Genomic DNA, 17,545 nt, shown 5'->3' with positions numbered 1-17,545 from the left:
AAGTCAAGTCTATAACCACACAGAGACACAGAATATAAACAAAATATAAACAAAGTACCTCCGAGTCCATTCTCTGCTGTGCACTTCCTCTCTTCTCGGAGCCAAAACACGGAGTTTGCACAATCCTTCCCTCTCCTCCTCTCTTCCAAGTCTGTTGGAAGAGACTCCTCAGTTTTGCCCCTTCTCCACTCCCCTACAAAGAGCACCTGCAGTTCCAGGTGCTCTGTTATGGCGTGTGATGAGCTCGGCACAGGTGAAGCCCATTGCCAATTGCTGGCACGAGGGAAGCCTGGGGAAGAGCTCACTGAGGGCTGGTAAACAACTTTTAACTCCAGGACACATGCAGTAAGGTGATGGCAATGAGGTTCCCAAATGGTTGCTGGTTTTCTCCAGAAATATTAATGGGACATTTTATTGCAAGTAGCAAAACCGGCATTTTAACTCAGTATTTTATTACACACCAAAAAAAAAAAAAAAATAGTAATACAAAAGTACTCCAAGCAAGTGTACACCAACACTCCTTTCACACCTGAGAGTATTACAATGCTGTATTTCTTTTTTATTAGAAAGGTTACAAGTTAAAAATTACACATGAAGAAATGGAGCCATCCTACTGCATTCATACTCATCATGATTTCTCTCAGGTGACTGAGATAACAGACCACACACTCTTCTGGTGCTCAGGGAAGAGTTAACATGCACAAACTGAAATGCAAGAAACTACTCCATTGTTGTCTAGAGAAGCTGTAGAGCCTCCATCCTTGGAGATTTCAACACCATGTCAGTCCTGGCAGGCTGCTTGGTTTGCAGGGTGCTGAGTAGAGCAGGGGTGTTGTTCTAGAAGATGTCCAGTGGTCCCTTCCAGCTCCTGTGATTTCATGATTCCATATCTTACAGACTCCTAAGTCAAACCTATCAAATCCTGGTAACTGTTCTACTTCGGCAGAAGGTGAACAAAGAGTAAAAGAAAACAGACCTCAAAGACTGAGTTTATTTTCTCTGAAACTCATAAAGTAGTCAGGTACCAAACTGCATCCTTCCCTCTCTTCAGTCAGTGCCATATGCAACAGGAGTTATCCTTGCTCCCTAGAACAGACACACATTGGGAAGGAATCATTTGTCTGTATCACACAGTCTGTGTATTTTTGTGATCACCTACATCAACATGTTTTTTTCCCATAACAAGATTTCAAATTTCTCTCAAAAAAAAAAAAAAAAAAAAAAAAAAAAAAAAAAAAAAAAAAAAAAAAAAAAAAAGGAAGAAAAAACCAAAAAAAAAAAGGAATATATTAGTTACCTGTAATAATTGTATCCCCTTTGTAGTTGAAAGCACAGGAGAATATTTCATCAGTATGACCCTGTAATATCTGAAGGCAGTGTCCAGTAGAAGCATCCCAGAGTCGAGCTGTTTTATCAGAACTGGCTGTTAGTATAAGATTTCCTTTAGGGTTGAAACACACCTTTAAAAAACACAGGAATGAGTTTTGTTACTCTGCAAGTGAATGTGCCCAGAGAAAGAAGTGTATGTAGTTATTAAAAGATGAAAATATAAGCAGACATTCTTGATTTCAGCTTTTCAACTAAAATTACAGACAGTATTCCACTAGAGTCCCACTGGGAAACTTCTCTGGCTGAAAGCTTTGTGGATTTACAAAGGTCTATAAACAATGACCATACTATAGGATCAAAACTTCAGAATTCCAAGCCCCAAAATCACAACTGATCCCCAACTGTAGCAACTTTATTGAAATGTTATCATGATTCCAGTGTAAAATTTATACATATTTTATAGAGTTCTACATTAAGTAACACACGTCTCTGTAGTATCAGAATTTGCACTGAAGGCAATTCATTTTAGGGTTTGTCTTTATATTTATTAAACATTCATTGTCAAAATTGCATGCATTTCCAGATAATCAGGTGTATTTTTCTAGCACTACCCAGACAGTACCAGTTTATTCTATGTTGCAAAATTGCTTAACCACAGAGGGCAAAATGCCTGTTCCCCAGAAATCCAACTTCCAAGTCTAACCTTCCCAAGTGGTCACAGAATATCTGCAGAAATACACGGGCTTTTCAACATGCTCCCAGATGAGCACATTCTCACTTCCAGCAAAGAAATCCTGCTGGCACCGAGGACGATGATGGAAGCTGCCTTTAACTCATTCACATGCCAGCAGGAATCCCGACTGTACCCAGTGGATCTACACTGAGTGTGAAATGCTGCAGTGACTACGGTAAATGAGGAAATGCCAGCCTTTCTGAGCTGAATATTCTCTCAGCAGAGTGATTATAATAGACAAAACAAGCAAATGAAAGAATGTGAGTTCCGTTCACTGAGAACCACCCTAGTTTCAAAATACTAATAATTCAGTTTCAAAATATATCCCCCCAAAAAAGCAGCACAGACTTAGCTTTCTAGCTTTGAAGCTAGTGAGAACTATCCACTTGAAAGAATATTGAAAAGCTGCGACTCATAAATAACAAAGTTCGAAAAATATGTACAATGCTGGAAGCAACCAAATGTATTCGGAACAGAACTTTGGTGTTCAAAATTGAGCCAGATAAGACTTCCAGCAAATCACACGAGCACAGCCCTCATGACCAAGTGATTTTTGAAACAGTCCTTTAAACACTTTTGAAAATAAGACTCTCCATGTCTTTATCCACATAAATATTTTTGGTTGTTCCATAAATCAGGTGTGCAGAGAAAGCCATTGACTGATAGCTTTTAGCCAAGAGGAATGCCCTTTCAGTTACGATAACTTCTTAGCCAGACCTCTCAGTTTTGAACATTAATTATTATATCCCCACATGCTTTAACAGTATTTCTGTGTCATGGATTGGGTGTCAAACATAGTCAAATAAAAAAAAAAAAAAAAGGTGCAAGCCACAGACAAGTTACCTTGGAAATTTCACCTCCATGACCTTCTAGCTTTGCAATGCACTTTTTTGTTTGTGCATCGTAGACTCTTGCTGATCCTGTTGCAGTAGATGGGGAGCCAGATGTGACTGTTATGCTTAAGCATGCATTTCAATAAGAACATTGCAATGAGGCCAGAAGGAACTCATCCTCAGGTTTCATTTCAAAAGAAAGAGAAGGCAATCTTCACAGAGCTTCCTCCAAGGGTAAAGTCTATTAAAAAGGATCTGTAATCTGGAAAAGCCTGACTCTCTTTCCTGACCAGAAATGGATTCTCCTGGAAAACTTTTAAAATGCAAATACAAATGTCCACATAGAACACAGACTACTGAAGTCTGTAATTTCAGAAAGCATGTACACTGATTCTAGAAAGCTTTCATTATATTTCAGATACTCATTTTATTGAATAAGCCATTCATCATACTTAATAAGCTATTGATTAAATTTCAGGAAACTTCTTACATTGTCCTTCATCTGAATATAGCAACTACAGCAAAACATATCCAAAATAATGCCCCCCACTCAGTCTGGGATGCCGTTTCTGGAAATGCAAATCAAAGCCCTTATATATGTAAAAATAATATTAATAATAATAATAATGTAATGGTAATGTAATAATGTAATGGTAAATGTAATAATGTAATAACAATACTGTCATTATGCACTGTAATAGAAATAACTGAGCAGGTAAAGAGAAAAAAACTATTTATTGCAATTCCTAAAAAAATAATGAGCATGTAAAACTTTTGCACACCAATAACAACCCAAAATTTCTTCTTTCGCTACCTCTGCATTGTGCATTCTCTTCCTGTGCATTTGGAAAGCAAGGTAGTAAATCCACCAGTAAAATTCCAACTATTTTCATTTAAGCCTAACTTTGAGCCATAAAAATCAACCCCCTCAAAAGCTATTTACCTGCACATTTAAAACATATTTCCAGCCCCAAGTGAAGTATTTCCCTCCAAGTCTGAAGTTAAAGCAGACAGACACCCCGAGGTGATTAAAGTATGAAAATAAGAACATTTTCACTGGAGAAAACTGCTTAAGTTTAATGCCAAACTTTCTGTAATACAACAAATGTTGCTTGACCTGTAGTTCTGAATCCAATACTCCTCCTTCCATCGAGCTACACTCACAGCAGAACCAGAACTGCCCCAGGATTCTCGTAGCAGCCCGGTCACTGCACTCACCATCAGCAGAGGCTGTTGCAACGCGCTGGCCGGTGAAATCAAAGCAGACGTCCAGCACCTCGTCCCTGTGACCTGCCAGAGTTGCCAGATGTGTCCCAGTCTCAGCATTCCACAGCTGCACAGATAAACAGGGGGGATTGTTTTGCTTACTTTGATTAATTTGCTGGATAGATACCTAGTTGTTTGATAAAGCAGCACGTAGAGGCCCATTCTGATATCTGGCGTGTATTAACAAGAAAACTGGATATAAATCAATTAAGAGTCACTGGTTAGTTTAATAAAGTCCTATATATTTTTCTTTTTCAATGTATTGATTAAACAAAACTTAACTGGACTCCACTGAAATGCATAAGCATATAGGTTTTACATTCAGTTGTAATTTTTTAATGAATTACATGTACTAGTTTAAAATAATGCTGTTTTATTTAAAATATATATTTTTATATATGTCAAGAAGCTGTATTCAGTATATACTCAACATACTTACCATGCATGTCTTGTCCATTGATCCGGTGACAATGAGGGAACAGTCCCAGTTGAACTGGGCACTGCTGATCTCTCCTCGGTGACCTATCAAAGTAAGTAACCTACTACAGAAAAAATAAGAAAGGTAATTTACATTTATAGTGTCTATTTTGATACATACATAGAAATTATTAGTAAGTTTATAAAATGTTATAGTTAAGGTGCACGTCTTCACCATTTTATCCATTAAAGCATTAAATGGAGCGGTAACAGTTCATTTAGGATTCTTCCACTACATCAGTTCCATTTTCTGTCTTTGATAAAGAGAGGCAGTAAGGAATAAAATGGAAAAGTCCTCCCTTCTCTTTCAAAACCATTTTACTGAATGTATTTCCAATGAAATGCAAGACTTGCCAGTATCAGAGATGAATTCCTTGTATTCTTCTACATTTACAGTAAGTTTTTCCACATTACTCTCCCATTATCCTACTTCAATGAACTGTAAACAGTACATCTTTAAAAAACCCTGTGTAATCTAAACCTTTTATAAAATCCACTGAAGATCAAATGGGACTTAATCAGGTGCTTAATGTGAGCATGTTCCCAAATAACAGGCAAATGACGGCCAAACTGAAATACGATTTCTAATCCTCATTAATCCTAAATTTCTTGCTGCACAAGACTGGCAATACAAGTTCCATTAAATTCTTCAGCTTTATCAGAACAGAGAGGCTACAGTTAGCTGCTATTGCTTCCTGAGAATTAATGGCTGATAAGGCAAGGAAGCCTAAAAAAGATTGAGATATATATGTATTAAAGGATTAGCAGATTGGGTTATTATCACAATACTAATATCACTGTATCATTAATAGAAACATGCTTTAAATAATGGATAAATTAATGACTAGGAAAACAACTAAATTAGTTTAAGTGACTGAAATGTTTTTATTCGTTGTGGAAGATATATAAGGGTAGCTAAATTAATATATATAATATTCATTTGTCCTGAAAACATGCGAAGTAAAATGATGTTTATTAGTGCTTTAGTACCTGCCAGTGCCAACATCCCACACTGCTACGGTATGGTCAAAGGAGCCAGTGATGATCTTATCTCCAGTGGTGTTGAAAGAGAGTGCAATAACTTCTGCTGAGTGCCCCTGGGAGGATTTTTGAAAAGGAGTATGAGAATACAAATTATGACCTCTCCATTAACACAGTTTAATACCTAGCATTTTTTCAGCAGCATAATACTTCTATAACCCATGAATGTTTTATTTACTGTCTTGTCCAGTATATCACAATTTTGACAGAAAGACCTACCCAACTTGGAACAGTCAATATCCCAACAACTGCAAAAAAGCAGCACACCCCTTTAGCAGGAAGCTTACTCACTACACATTATTTAGGATTTACTTGGATAAATGCACTGAAACAGCAGAGGCCCATCTAAACCTGTGGAATCCCAGCAAGCCAAGCAGAGCAAAGGGAGATGACAATCTAGAGGTAACTGGATGCCTGTCCTCTGCTGATGTTCCCAGGAAGATCCATACAGAGGAGGTCACAATTTACCATATAGCAGCATGTTTTAATGAGGGCATTCTAATCTACAGCAGGAATATCACTGAAATGAGAAAACCTGTCTTTTGATAAATAGGGCTTTTTATAAAATACCACAGCTTTCTCGTTCCTTTCAAGCTTTCTTACTCTGTTTTGTAACTGCAGTCACTGTGGGACATTGTGGTAAAAGAAACTATGCAAGTTTAGAAACTGTTGTAATAGTTATATTTGTTATTCACCTCAGCTGGAAAACTAAGAAAGCAAGGAACACCTTTAAAAACATAAGGCAAACATACTCTTAAAGTGGCTACTTCTTCTCCTTTCTCTACATCCCACAATCTGGCAGTGGCATCCATGCTTCCAGTTGCCACCACTGTGCTCTGAAGATTAAATGATAAACATACCTGTAGCAAGAAACATGTCTTCAGTATCAGTATCTATGATGCAATAGATAAGCTTGCGCAATCTTAATAAACAGTTGCAAATTTTTAAACCTCTTCCTCTAACTCCAAAGAGGTTTTTATCTTCTTCTACTTCTTTCTTTTTTTTATTTCAAAATTCAACTTCTTTATTTCAAAATTCTCTTTGGAATTCTCCAGTCACGGTCCAATCCTACTGACAGTCATCCCTAACACTATCATTTATTTGGTAGGCTCCCTCTTTAACTTGGTTAGTTGGGGCAAAGACCCTCCAAACAATTTTTTATTGAACCACAGACACACTCTGTACACTCCCACTCTTACCCTCTCAGGTGTTATGATCTATGTCATTTGCCAAGGGCGTCCCCACAACATCATATTTATTTCTGAATAAGCGAGAACAAAAGCTCAACAATTTGCCTAACTCATTTTTCACATTAAAAAATCATGCAGTCATCCTCCTGTTCTCTGTAATTATTCAATATGATTGTTCTGCAAATCAAGAATAGGAGGTGCCATGAAAAAAAGGAAAACAGTAGCTCTGTTTTTGAATACTGAATAATGGACACGCCCTTGCCAGCAATGTATCAGCTGCAATAATAGCCTTTCAGAAACAGGCCTCATTCACTGAAACACATCATTTTCTGCGGGCTATTATCTTCTACTAATTACTTGCTGACACAACTCATAACACTGTGGGTCTAATCTAACCCCTACAGGAGTCAGAAAAAACTGAGATGCCTTTAAACGTTTACCTAACTGATTTGGGGAAGCAAAATCACTGCAGCCTTTCTCAATAAGCAAACATGTTCTCCATGGTAAAGGATAACTGTTCCACAGTATCCAGAGAATCAAAACCACCATTTTCTTGTACTAGTTAAGGCCTCACAACCTACGCTAAATTCCTTTTTCTTTTCCCAGGAATAATGCCCAGCAATATTTTATTGAATAGTGATTGTACAGCTATTGCTGTTGCTGATAGGGGTCCTGGTGCATTGGAAAGGAAACCAAGAATCATTAAGCTTAAACTGTTTTAATTTCATAGATCTCTGACATTTCAGCATCCCACATATTCCAAATTAACACGGTTTAAATTTCAGAAATTCATTCTTTATGCCTCCACTTGGTTCTGTACATGAAGTTCAGATCTACGTGTGAAAGGCAAGACAAGCAATGATGTTCTTCTGTATTTAGTTCTGCAAATGTGAGAGGCAATGCAAGATAGCTAGAAAAAAGTATGATATGTAATCAAGCAATAAAAACGTACAATAAACCGAAAAATCCAAATGCTATGGCATTTTTCAATGGTTTAACATTTAGCAATCAAGGGAAAATTGGAACAAAGTAAAAGTAAAAATATTTATATGTTTCTCTATATATGATGGTTCATTCTCTCCAAAATTATCAGACTATCTTCTCTTGCAAGGCAGAAATGTTAACAATATCTGACTGTGTGAATGGATGGAGCAGAATAGCTGTGCATTCCAACAGGAGCTCCTGGGGAGCTGGAACCCACAATCACCAACGATGGTGTGAGGAAACATAAAGGGATAAGAAATATCCAGCGCTACTCACTATTTCTGCACTATGCCCTCTGAAAGTATGATAACATTCTCCTGTTTCTGTGCTCCACAGTCTGCAGGTCTTATCAAAAGATCCAGTGGCAATCTTGTCACTAAATGGAAAAAAAAAATAAATCCCATTATTTCCAGTTAGAATAAACCTCTGACTCCAAAGACAGCAGAACTATCAGAAACAATTACCAGCCACTGAAGCTTGCACACACTGCCACGCCACAAGATCCTGCAGCAGAATCAGAGTTCCTAAGAGAGCCACCGTGCTTATCTGTGAGCACAGAAGTGTTCATAACTGATGACTACCCTACTTTAGGGATGATGTTACCTGCTGCACTTGCAGGTGCATTAAAAACTTAAGTGATTTCATCAGATAACATCTCTGTTATCAACCATTTATAGACTCCTTGTGTAGGCAGTTTACCCAGATTTCAGAGGTTGATTCCACTCCCACTGAAATCAGCGGAAGTGGTATGACCAACTGGAGTTGGAGCAAGACTGAAGTATCCAGAAAATGTAGCAAGGGACACTGCATCAAAACCTAAAGATTAGCAGGAAAAAAACCCTCTTTTTTTAACGAATTTTTAATGTAAAAGTAGTTCAAGGTTCTGATCAGATTCTCCTGTGTGTATCTTGTTTCTCCCACTTTTACCGTCTAATTATTGATTTTTGCACAGATTTTTGTCATTAGTTTCTCCAAGGTAAATAAAAGATTTTCATTAACTGTTTGTTTTTTTTTTTTTAAGTGAAGAATAACATCAGAATATAAGACATTGACAGAGCAGGTTCTAGGTTTTCCTTTTCATATCAAAGAAGGAGATGAAGCTTCAAATAGCGTAAGAACAAGTCTTTAACATTTATTTCCTGATGTTAACTATGTATTGCTTAACTGAAAATAGGAAATCTGACAGCAAGAAGTAACAGGATTTATTAGAAAAGTAGGAATTAATTTATCTTACTTTGCAGAGAAACAAAATGATTTTCTCACACACGATGGCTTCCCCAGGAAGGAAATGACAATGAAACTTCAGTGGCTGACATGTTAATTCCCTTCACATAAGGGGGGATTGTTTACCTAACAGGTGGCAATCCCAGCCTAGGGCAAAGTTATTGGTGCACAGATTCATATTTGACATTCACACAGCGGCCCCCTGTGGATTTTATAGAAATTACTCAACAGCTGGAGACTTCCGACTTATGTCCTAAATAATAATGAATGTGTAATGTCAAATGGAGAAATCCACTTCTGTTGGGACAGAAATGTTCTTTCTCCTTAACTGAAGGAACACAGATTGTCGTGAATACTTATATCTCACACCACATACAATCATGTGGAGGCAGAAAGAATGATTAACCTTCAGAACACAATCATGTATAGGCATTACTGAAATAAATCTGTGCTTCAATATAATAAACTGAGTTAGATATATATACATATTTCAAGACTGAATACCTAATTATATTTGTGGTTAGAACATCTAAATTTCATTTTAAAAAATTACAGCAGAAAACGTGTTTGAATGTGCAAATAAACTGGTGTCTTCCTGCAGTGATTAGTTATAGCTGAACTTTACAAATTCAGAAGTTGAACTCTTTCACGTTGAAGTAGTCTATTTTACATTACAGTATCAGCAAAACAACACGGTTAGCAGTTATGAGGTATCTCAGAGGAAATGTATTTACCCATAAGGATTATTGAAAGCTATTGCATAGACGACGTTTTTGTGTCCCTCCAGCGTACAAAGCTCTTCTCCTGTTGCTGTATCCCACAGTTTGCAGGTTCTGTCATAGCTCCCAGTGATAAAGCTACAGCGAAGAGAAATTAAATTCTGAATACCGTAAATATCTTACTGGTCCTGATGCACAGTCAAATGAGTTATTTTCGCAGATTTCAGTTAGCACCATCTCAGACTCCAAAACTCTTTCTTTCAGAAATACAGATTAATGACCATAGAGGTTCCTTTCCTTTTTTTAAAAACATATTATTCCTAAAAACACCCTTCATCTAATCTTGGATGGATTTCAACTAGAAAGCAAGCTGCTGCTTTCAAGACATGAAGGAAAAAATGATAAGACATATGTCCACAGGGAAATCAATTAACATGAAAGTTACACTTTCACTGCAGTGAAAGTCCCAACCGAGTTTATGTCAAAGACTCATTTAGCTCCTAGCAATATGTAGTTTATTGCCATAAAGGTGTTTCTGACTGTAACATGCTAATTACCAACAAACTATCACCTTGGCAGAAAAAAACTGCACAAATTGAATCTCTCGTGCTCCTTTTTTGCATCTCCCATTATTCCTCCCACAGAGGCCTGAACTATAATCCCCACTTGGGCCTGAAGCTGCTTATGAGCAGCACAGCTCAGTTCTTTTTTGCAGCAAGATACGAGCACTGAAGTTCCCTTCCCATTTAATTTACATGTACAAAACTGCAATTAGTGATTATGTGTTTTGATTTTGAAAACAACTCACCGGGAACCAGATTTGTTGAACGCTACATTAGTCAGTGGCAAGAGATGTGTTCTAAGCACCTGAAAGAGAAGTGGGGCAGAGAGAGGAAAAGAAAAAACATTTGATGCAAATAAAATTAAAAAATTGCTCAAAATATTCAGTAAGTTAATTTTTTCTCCTCCTCCTGTCAGGCTACCAGTTACAGCTGTTATATATTAATAGCTGACTAAAAAATTCCCCTTGTGTTATCAATTAAAATATTATTTAATATTTATTTAAAATTATTTCAAAGTTATATTTTACTTCAATTAACTGCCTTTTTTCCCCATACTTGATTTTAATTCATCTTCTCTGAGACCAGCAAAGTAACCCTAGACCAGAGCTGATAGGGCAAAACAAATGAGTGAGGAGACCATGCCTGCTGGGATCACTGATGAAAGAAATCCTAATATTAAGACTTAATATTAGTCTTATAAAGTGAATCAAGAAATCCAATTGAATTGAGTATTTGAGTCTTTTAGGATAGGAGCTACTTCTAGCTAGCATGTGATTTTTCTATAAAAACCAGGAAGAACATAGATAAACTGCATCTACGTCCTATGACATTATGACAAGACATGAGAAACCATAACAAAGACTCTTGGGAAGATAAAATTTGAAGAGAGCATTTTAACTTTAATGTCTCCCTGTGCTGTGTAGGTTATGGAGGTCACTGTTTTCTAAATTATTTCTAAGGTCCTTTAAACAGTGTATACATGTTTCATGTAAATGATCCTATGGCCACAATAATACATATTAAGGTTTATTAAACATAGGTGAAAATAGTTTCAGACACCGCCAGTGGAAGTCAGCATGTCATGATACTATAAAAAGGACCAAAAAATGTACAATCTGGTTGGTGTTTGAATAAACTGGCTACAGAGCACAGTAAACAGCAAACAGTACAACAAGGTTTGCATTTGAACAATTCCACGCCCTCTGATCAAGTCCAAAGTATCATAAAATCATAAACAGGGAAATCACAGCATTGCTGACAGGGAAGCAAAGGGATGTTACAAATACCTCAGTGGCTCAGGAGGTCTTTTCTTTTCAGGGTAAGAATGAAGAAAAATTGATTTATGAGCAATGTCATTTAATCACTGACATATTACCAGAGCTTCAACTTATTGTCCTTATCTCAAGTTTTCCAAGCTGCCTGTCTCCAAAAGGCAAATTGAAAGAGGCTCATTGATCTTCTACTCAGAAGAGAAGGGACTGATCAAAACGGAAATAAAAATGGTCAAGTGAAGGACTGAGAGAGAGAGAGAGAGAGAGAGAGAAAATGTATTTTATGCGACAGAAACAACAATTTCTCTTCTCTAGAGAAAATAACATAAGTTGTACTTTTATGTACAGCAGTGGGAATGAGCAATCAAGATATGGAAATGACAAAAGTATTTTGATTTTTAAAAACAGCCACAACATACAAATATCTGCACATGAGAATGGATAATTATGGAAATTTGGGGAAATTTCATCCATTACATTTTCAGGACTCCACGCAGGCAGCTCTGAACAAAGATATTCAAAAGTTATGGGAAAAAATAAAAGGGAGGAAAAGAAGAGGGGTTTATATTTAATTTCATATAATGAGACTAATTCTGTTCTTCCAACGCCCAGCGCTGCAGTTGCTTCATCCACATAACTCTGATCCAGGGAGAACTGCTTGTGCAAATGGTGCAGTAACAACAACAACATTAAAAAATTATACCTCAGTTCTGCAAAATCTGCTACAGCAGAACCTAAGATAAAAATCTGCAAATCTCCAAAGCATCCCATGCTATGTAATAGTTTAAAAACCTGAGAATGGTTACAAAAGCCGGTTTCTCTGCGGGGTACCTAACACACCACCACCACAATTACTGGAAATAACAAAAAGATGAGTTTCAGATTATGCTCCAGTGCAACAGGGAAAAAAAACATTCATTTCCAAACAATGCAAACACATGGAAGATTTCTGGGGGGAGAAAAGGGAAAAACCTCTCACTCCCACCCACCTCAGAAGCACCTGGTACTCATGTTTCACTTACAAGCCTTACATGACACTGAAACAACAAGTAAGTTCTTTTCACACACTTCTAACTGCTCCAGTGAAGGAAACAGGCCAGCACTGATTGGATTTGCCTGCCTCTATTATTTCCAAATACAGAAGCTCAGAAGCAGCACTATACTCAACAATGAACAAATACATTATTTACACTCAACTGCGAACAAGCATTTGAGGATTTATCTTTGCAGAATTCAACCAGGTGTGTACCGGTGGTCAAAAGAACCCAAGTTATATCTAGGAACATGTAAGGGGTTTTTAGCTGGGCAAAACTTCTCCCTTTTCTCTCTCAGTTAAAGTGAAAATAAACAACACAGCACTGACCAGCAATTTTTAACAGCTGCACGTTGCCATCTGCTGACACAATAAAGACACAACATTTAATTACTTCAGATTGCAACGTGAGGTTTAGGTTAGATATTGGGAAGAAATTGTGTACTGTTAGGGGACAGATTGGATCCTGGATTTGGAGCTCTGAATGGTCTCTTTAAGCATTGTTCTTAAAAAGCTTACTTGTTTGAAATTTTTGAAGTGCTGTCTGTAAGCTGAAGATCAAACTATCAATATTCAAACAAAACAGTAATGACAGAAAGTAATGAAAACCAGGATTAGTAATGACAACTGCATAAAACCCCCATAACTATCACAAAGTAACAGCACAAACCCCATAATTTTCACTAAATGAAGAACAAGTAGAAAAGGGTATGAAATTACTTTGGTCCTTTCCCAACAGCTGTTTTACTTGGGGTCTATTTACAGGTTTTGTTTAAACAAACCAGGGGTGTTGCTGGTCCATAAGTTCCTATTTGACAAATAAAAGATTTATTTCTCTCCATTCAAAACACACTCTTGTGCATAAAAGCCTGTGTAAACAGTTTAGGAACAGCCTTTTGGGGGAATTCCTAGCAGATAAAACCAGGCCAGACTCAGTTGCTCTGAGTAGTGCAGAGAGGACTGAAAACATTCAAGAAATCAGCCACAAAGTCCAAATTTCGCTCTCCAGCATAATATGCAGCAGTAAAAAGATACTCACAGCACCATAACTGAAATCCCCCCAAATGCTCCAAGTTGTTTTTAACATGCCTCTGACCTTAAAAAGAGAGAATTTGTGATTCTCTTTCTCCCCCAGCTTCTGCTGCAATCTTTGTACTAAAAGTATGACGTGTTCCACACAGGCAGCTGTGATGAGAGGTTCTCCTTTTCGAATTTCTTCTACTAAGGCTGTGACATCTGTGCTAATTGTGAGGAAAAAAAATGATCATTCTGTAATGCCTTAAAGAAATATGGACAAATCTTTCTTGGTTTTTATGCTCCCTTCCCTCTTTTACTAAAGTTGTACAGAGAAATTTAATTTCTCAAAATTGTAGCTTAGCAAGAAATTTACTTTTCCAAAGGATTTTCATAGAGGGTCAGACATGGGAGCTGTGTGTCCCAATCTGTTATTTTGGAATAAACAGCTAAATTAAAGTGGAATTCCATAAATTCCAAATTAATTGCCCATGAAGTAGTAACAAGATAAATTATATATAGAAATATACATATATATTATATCTCTGTCTATGGCTTTGCAAATATTTTAAATTTGAATTTTTTCATCTTGCATGTGCAGCCTACATTGTCTACTGACTTTGGCTTACACGCAAGGACTCTTCCATGTCACTGCAGGTATTAAGACAATCATATTACTCCATGCCTTTCTGCCTAATGAACTCCAGGGATTTTGGCACCTTTATTTAATGGTGGCATTTTCTGCCATCTTTCTGAAGCTCTTCCTACCAGAGCTGGATGAGTACAGCAGGTGGGCTCTACGTAATAGCTGACCTCAGTTATGCTTAAAACAGTCAAAGAGAGTTGTAGATGAATATGTTGTAAAACAGTAACTGTTATCTGAAATATCATCACACTTACTCAGGTTTAAGATCCAGAAGATCTATAGGTCTGGTCTTGGACTCACCACCTTCGACATATTCCAAAATAATTCCTTTAAACAAAAATGATACACGGGTCATCATTAGACTTCTGGAATTTCATACCAAGTGCTGTAGACAGCAGTGCTTCCACTTTTACTGCTCTGCTGACTTCAGGGGGACATGTTTGCAGTTTTGGAACCTGAGGGAGGTTGGCTGCTCTTGCTGAGAGTAAGCAGAGTGATGAACAACTCTGATGTGCTTATATGATAAAAGATACTAAATGATATTATTTATGAGATATTTTCTATTCTGGAAATGAACCATCTCTTTTCTCCAACAACTTTTTGCATCATTTCGTCGGGTGTATTTTTAAAGAAGCTGAACTGAAGATATTTGCTGGAGTTTGGTGTTCCAAGAAGCCTGGAAAACATGTTTTACAAAACTTGTCATATTTATTCCAGTGTTTGCAAATGCCTGTGTGCAGCAATGAATAAAAAAATCATAACGCACTTTCCATTTCTAGGGTTGCTCTGGTACCCCTGCAACTTTCACTGAGCTCAGGTATAGTATTTCATTTGAAAGAAAGATCTCTTATTAGTAGGCTTCCTGAGCTGGCCATATCCACCCTGTTTCCTTTCTGAGTCTCCTGCCCAAGATGAGGACAAATGATGAGGACAGTGGCAATAGCACTTTTCAAAGCACAGTTCTGCTCAGAAAATTCATAAACTAAAAAAAAAAAATAAGAATTACAGAACCAACTAGGTTGGAAAAGACCTCTGAGTCTTGAGTCCAACCCATGAGCTGACACCACCACGAACGAACTACGAGCCTGTGAATGAAGACCAGTGCTATGGTCAACCAGACCATGTCCAGCCTTTCCTTAAACACACCCAGGGACGGTGACTGCATCACCTCCCTGGGCAGCCCATTCCAAGGTCTAATCACTCCTTCTAGGAGGAAATTCCTCCTGATGTCCAGGCTAAACCTCCTCTAGCACAGTTTAAGGTTGTTCCATCCTGTCACTACCTGCCTGGGAGAAGGGACCCATCCCCACCTGCCCACAGCCTCCTTTCCGGGAGGTTTTTTTTTTTTTGCTAAGAAGGCCTATTAATAATAACGCATCCACAGCGTTTTGTGCCAGCTATTGTCATCACAAGAGCGCGCCGTCATTTTGCAGTAAATCATCAATTCCAGCCGCGATGAGCCGCTCCCAGCCCGCACCTCGACTCCCTCCGGCCGCGGGGCGCGACCCGCCCGTGCCCCAGCCCCGGCCGCGGGGAGGAACCCCCACCCCCCCGCCCCGTCCTGGCCTCACGCACGACACCCAACGGGCTCCCCAGCCCCGGCGGGTCCGCACCCGGCGGGAAGTAGCGCAGGAGGATCCGCCGCAGCCCCATCGCCCGCCGGGCCCGGCCCGACCCGGCCCGGCCCGGCCCGGCCTGGCCTGCGCGTCCCCCCCGGCTGCCATGGCAACGGCCCGGCCCGCCCCGCGGCCCCTCCGCACCGCCCCCTGCGCGGGCCGGAACGCAAACAAACACTGCTAATGATAATAAAAATAATAATAATAAACAAAAATCAGCTCGATTTCTTAAAAGGTAAACCCCAGGGCTGAAGCGCAAGGTTGGAAATATGGTTCGGAATCGTTAAGGCTGTTGAGTCTGACCGTGAGCTCACACCAGCGTGTCCTCTGCTCAGCTATTGAAACAAAGACAAGATAAAATACAATAAAAAACTTAGTTATATTCATAAAATTTACCTATGTTAAATGTGACTCTGCAAAATTGTAACTGCTTGAAAGAAGGTTGCTGCCCAAACTGTGGGCCATTAAGATAAAGCTAGCTTACCTAAACAAAAGGGACTGTCAGGGAAAGTAGGGAAGACTTCCAGCATGGAACATTGCAAGGGAGACAGATGAGGAGTGGGGGAAACCTAAGCTGTTTGAAGTGATAAAACTTTATATAACTACTCTATAGCAGTAAGAATAGGAGTTAGGCAACCAAATGTCTGTTTAGATAGGGCAGACTTTGTAAAGAGCGCATGTGATAGATAATTTTGAAACTCACTCCTTCAAATGTATAAAGAGCTGTTGTGTTTCTTTACTCGGTGGAATGCACGGGGGGGCAAAACCCCCTGCATCTCCCCGGCCATAATAAAAGTGGGCTGGACATATAGGTCGAGGATTTCTTTAAATCAGCGTGTCCCCGAGTGGCACATCCACACACCTTTTGAACGCTTCCAGGGATGGCGATTCCACCGGTTCTCTGGGCCATCTGTTCCAACGCCTCACGGCACTTTCCGTGAAGAAATTTTTCTTAATATCCAGCATAAACTTCCCCTGGCACAGCTTGAGGCCATTTCCTTGTCCTGTCACTTGTTGCCTGGGGGAAGAGAGCAACCCCCACCTGCATACAACCTCCTTTCAGGTAACCGTGGAAAGCAATAAGGTCTCTCCTGAGCCTCCTTTTCTCTAGAGACTGAACCCCCCCAGCCACTCCTCATCAGACTTGTGCCACAGATGCTTCCCCAGCTCCCTTGCCCTTCTCTGGACAAGCATTTCATCGAAGGCAGAAGAAAAAACATAAATTTAAAAAAGATGGCCAACATGGAGTCGTTAAAATATAATGGTAGAGCTAAAAATCTGAGCCGAGCTTTATGCTGAAATGATGGTACAGCATCAATAGGGGGAAGCAGTAAACACATTTTCATGTAACCAGTCTCACAGCCTGCATTGTTGACAACGTAGCAATCGAAGGCAGTCCCACTCAGTGTTTAAAAATACGTGACTTTTTCCAAAAACACCCTTATGGCTCCCTGCAGCTTCACTTTGAAGACAGTCCTTTGGTTTTTGAAAGCCAGGAAGTAAAATACAATGGCCAATTCCAGACTTACCTCAGAACGTGGCTGGGGGACAAAGTGGTCTCCGAGATTTTCGTTCCCATTTGTTTGTTTAAATCTTTCATCTTGTT

The 17,545-nt window shown here is 38.8% G+C and overlaps 1 protein-coding gene across 3 annotated transcripts; it reads right to left on the bottom strand.

Moving 5' to 3' along the window:
- Window positions 1-533: 533 nt before the first annotated feature.
- On the bottom strand, window positions 534-15,996 carry DAW1 (dynein assembly factor with WD repeats 1). Of its 3 annotated transcripts, none has more exons than XM_027900903.1 (13): window positions 15,937-15,996; window positions 14,578-14,999; window positions 13,760-13,904; window positions 10,605-10,663; window positions 9,812-9,934; window positions 8,130-8,229; window positions 6,432-6,539; window positions 5,629-5,735; window positions 4,601-4,703; window positions 4,114-4,228; window positions 2,906-2,982; window positions 1,298-1,460; window positions 534-1,086 (listed from the first exon to the last, which is right to left on the bottom strand). In XM_027900903.1, exons 2-13 carry the CDS (start codon window positions 14,679-14,681, stop codon window positions 1,052-1,054), a joined length of 1,239 nt encoding a protein of 412 aa, XP_027756704.1. In that variant the 5' UTR covers window positions 14,682-14,999; window positions 15,937-15,996; the 3' UTR covers window positions 534-1,051. The 3 variants fall into 3 exon arrangements, with proteins under 3 accessions (XP_027756704.1, XP_027756703.1, XP_027756705.1); XM_027900902.1 differs by having other exon boundaries at window positions 14,578-14,650; window positions 15,937-15,990; XM_027900904.1 differs by lacking the exon at window positions 15,937-15,996 and adding an exon at window positions 15,090-15,107 and having other exon boundaries at window positions 14,578-14,650.
- Window positions 15,997-17,545: the final 1,549 nt, after the last annotated feature.

Source organism: Empidonax traillii, unplaced genomic scaffold, assembly GCF_003031625.1.
Source record: "Empidonax traillii isolate 1590-97213 ecotype Southwest subspecies unplaced genomic scaffold, ASM303162v1 scaffold755:size778197, whole genome shotgun sequence".
NCBI classification, from domain to species: Eukaryota; Metazoa; Chordata; class Aves; order Passeriformes; family Tyrannidae; genus Empidonax; species Empidonax traillii.
Note: the sequence above shows the minus strand (reverse complement) of the source record. Positions and strands in the feature narration are given on the sequence as shown.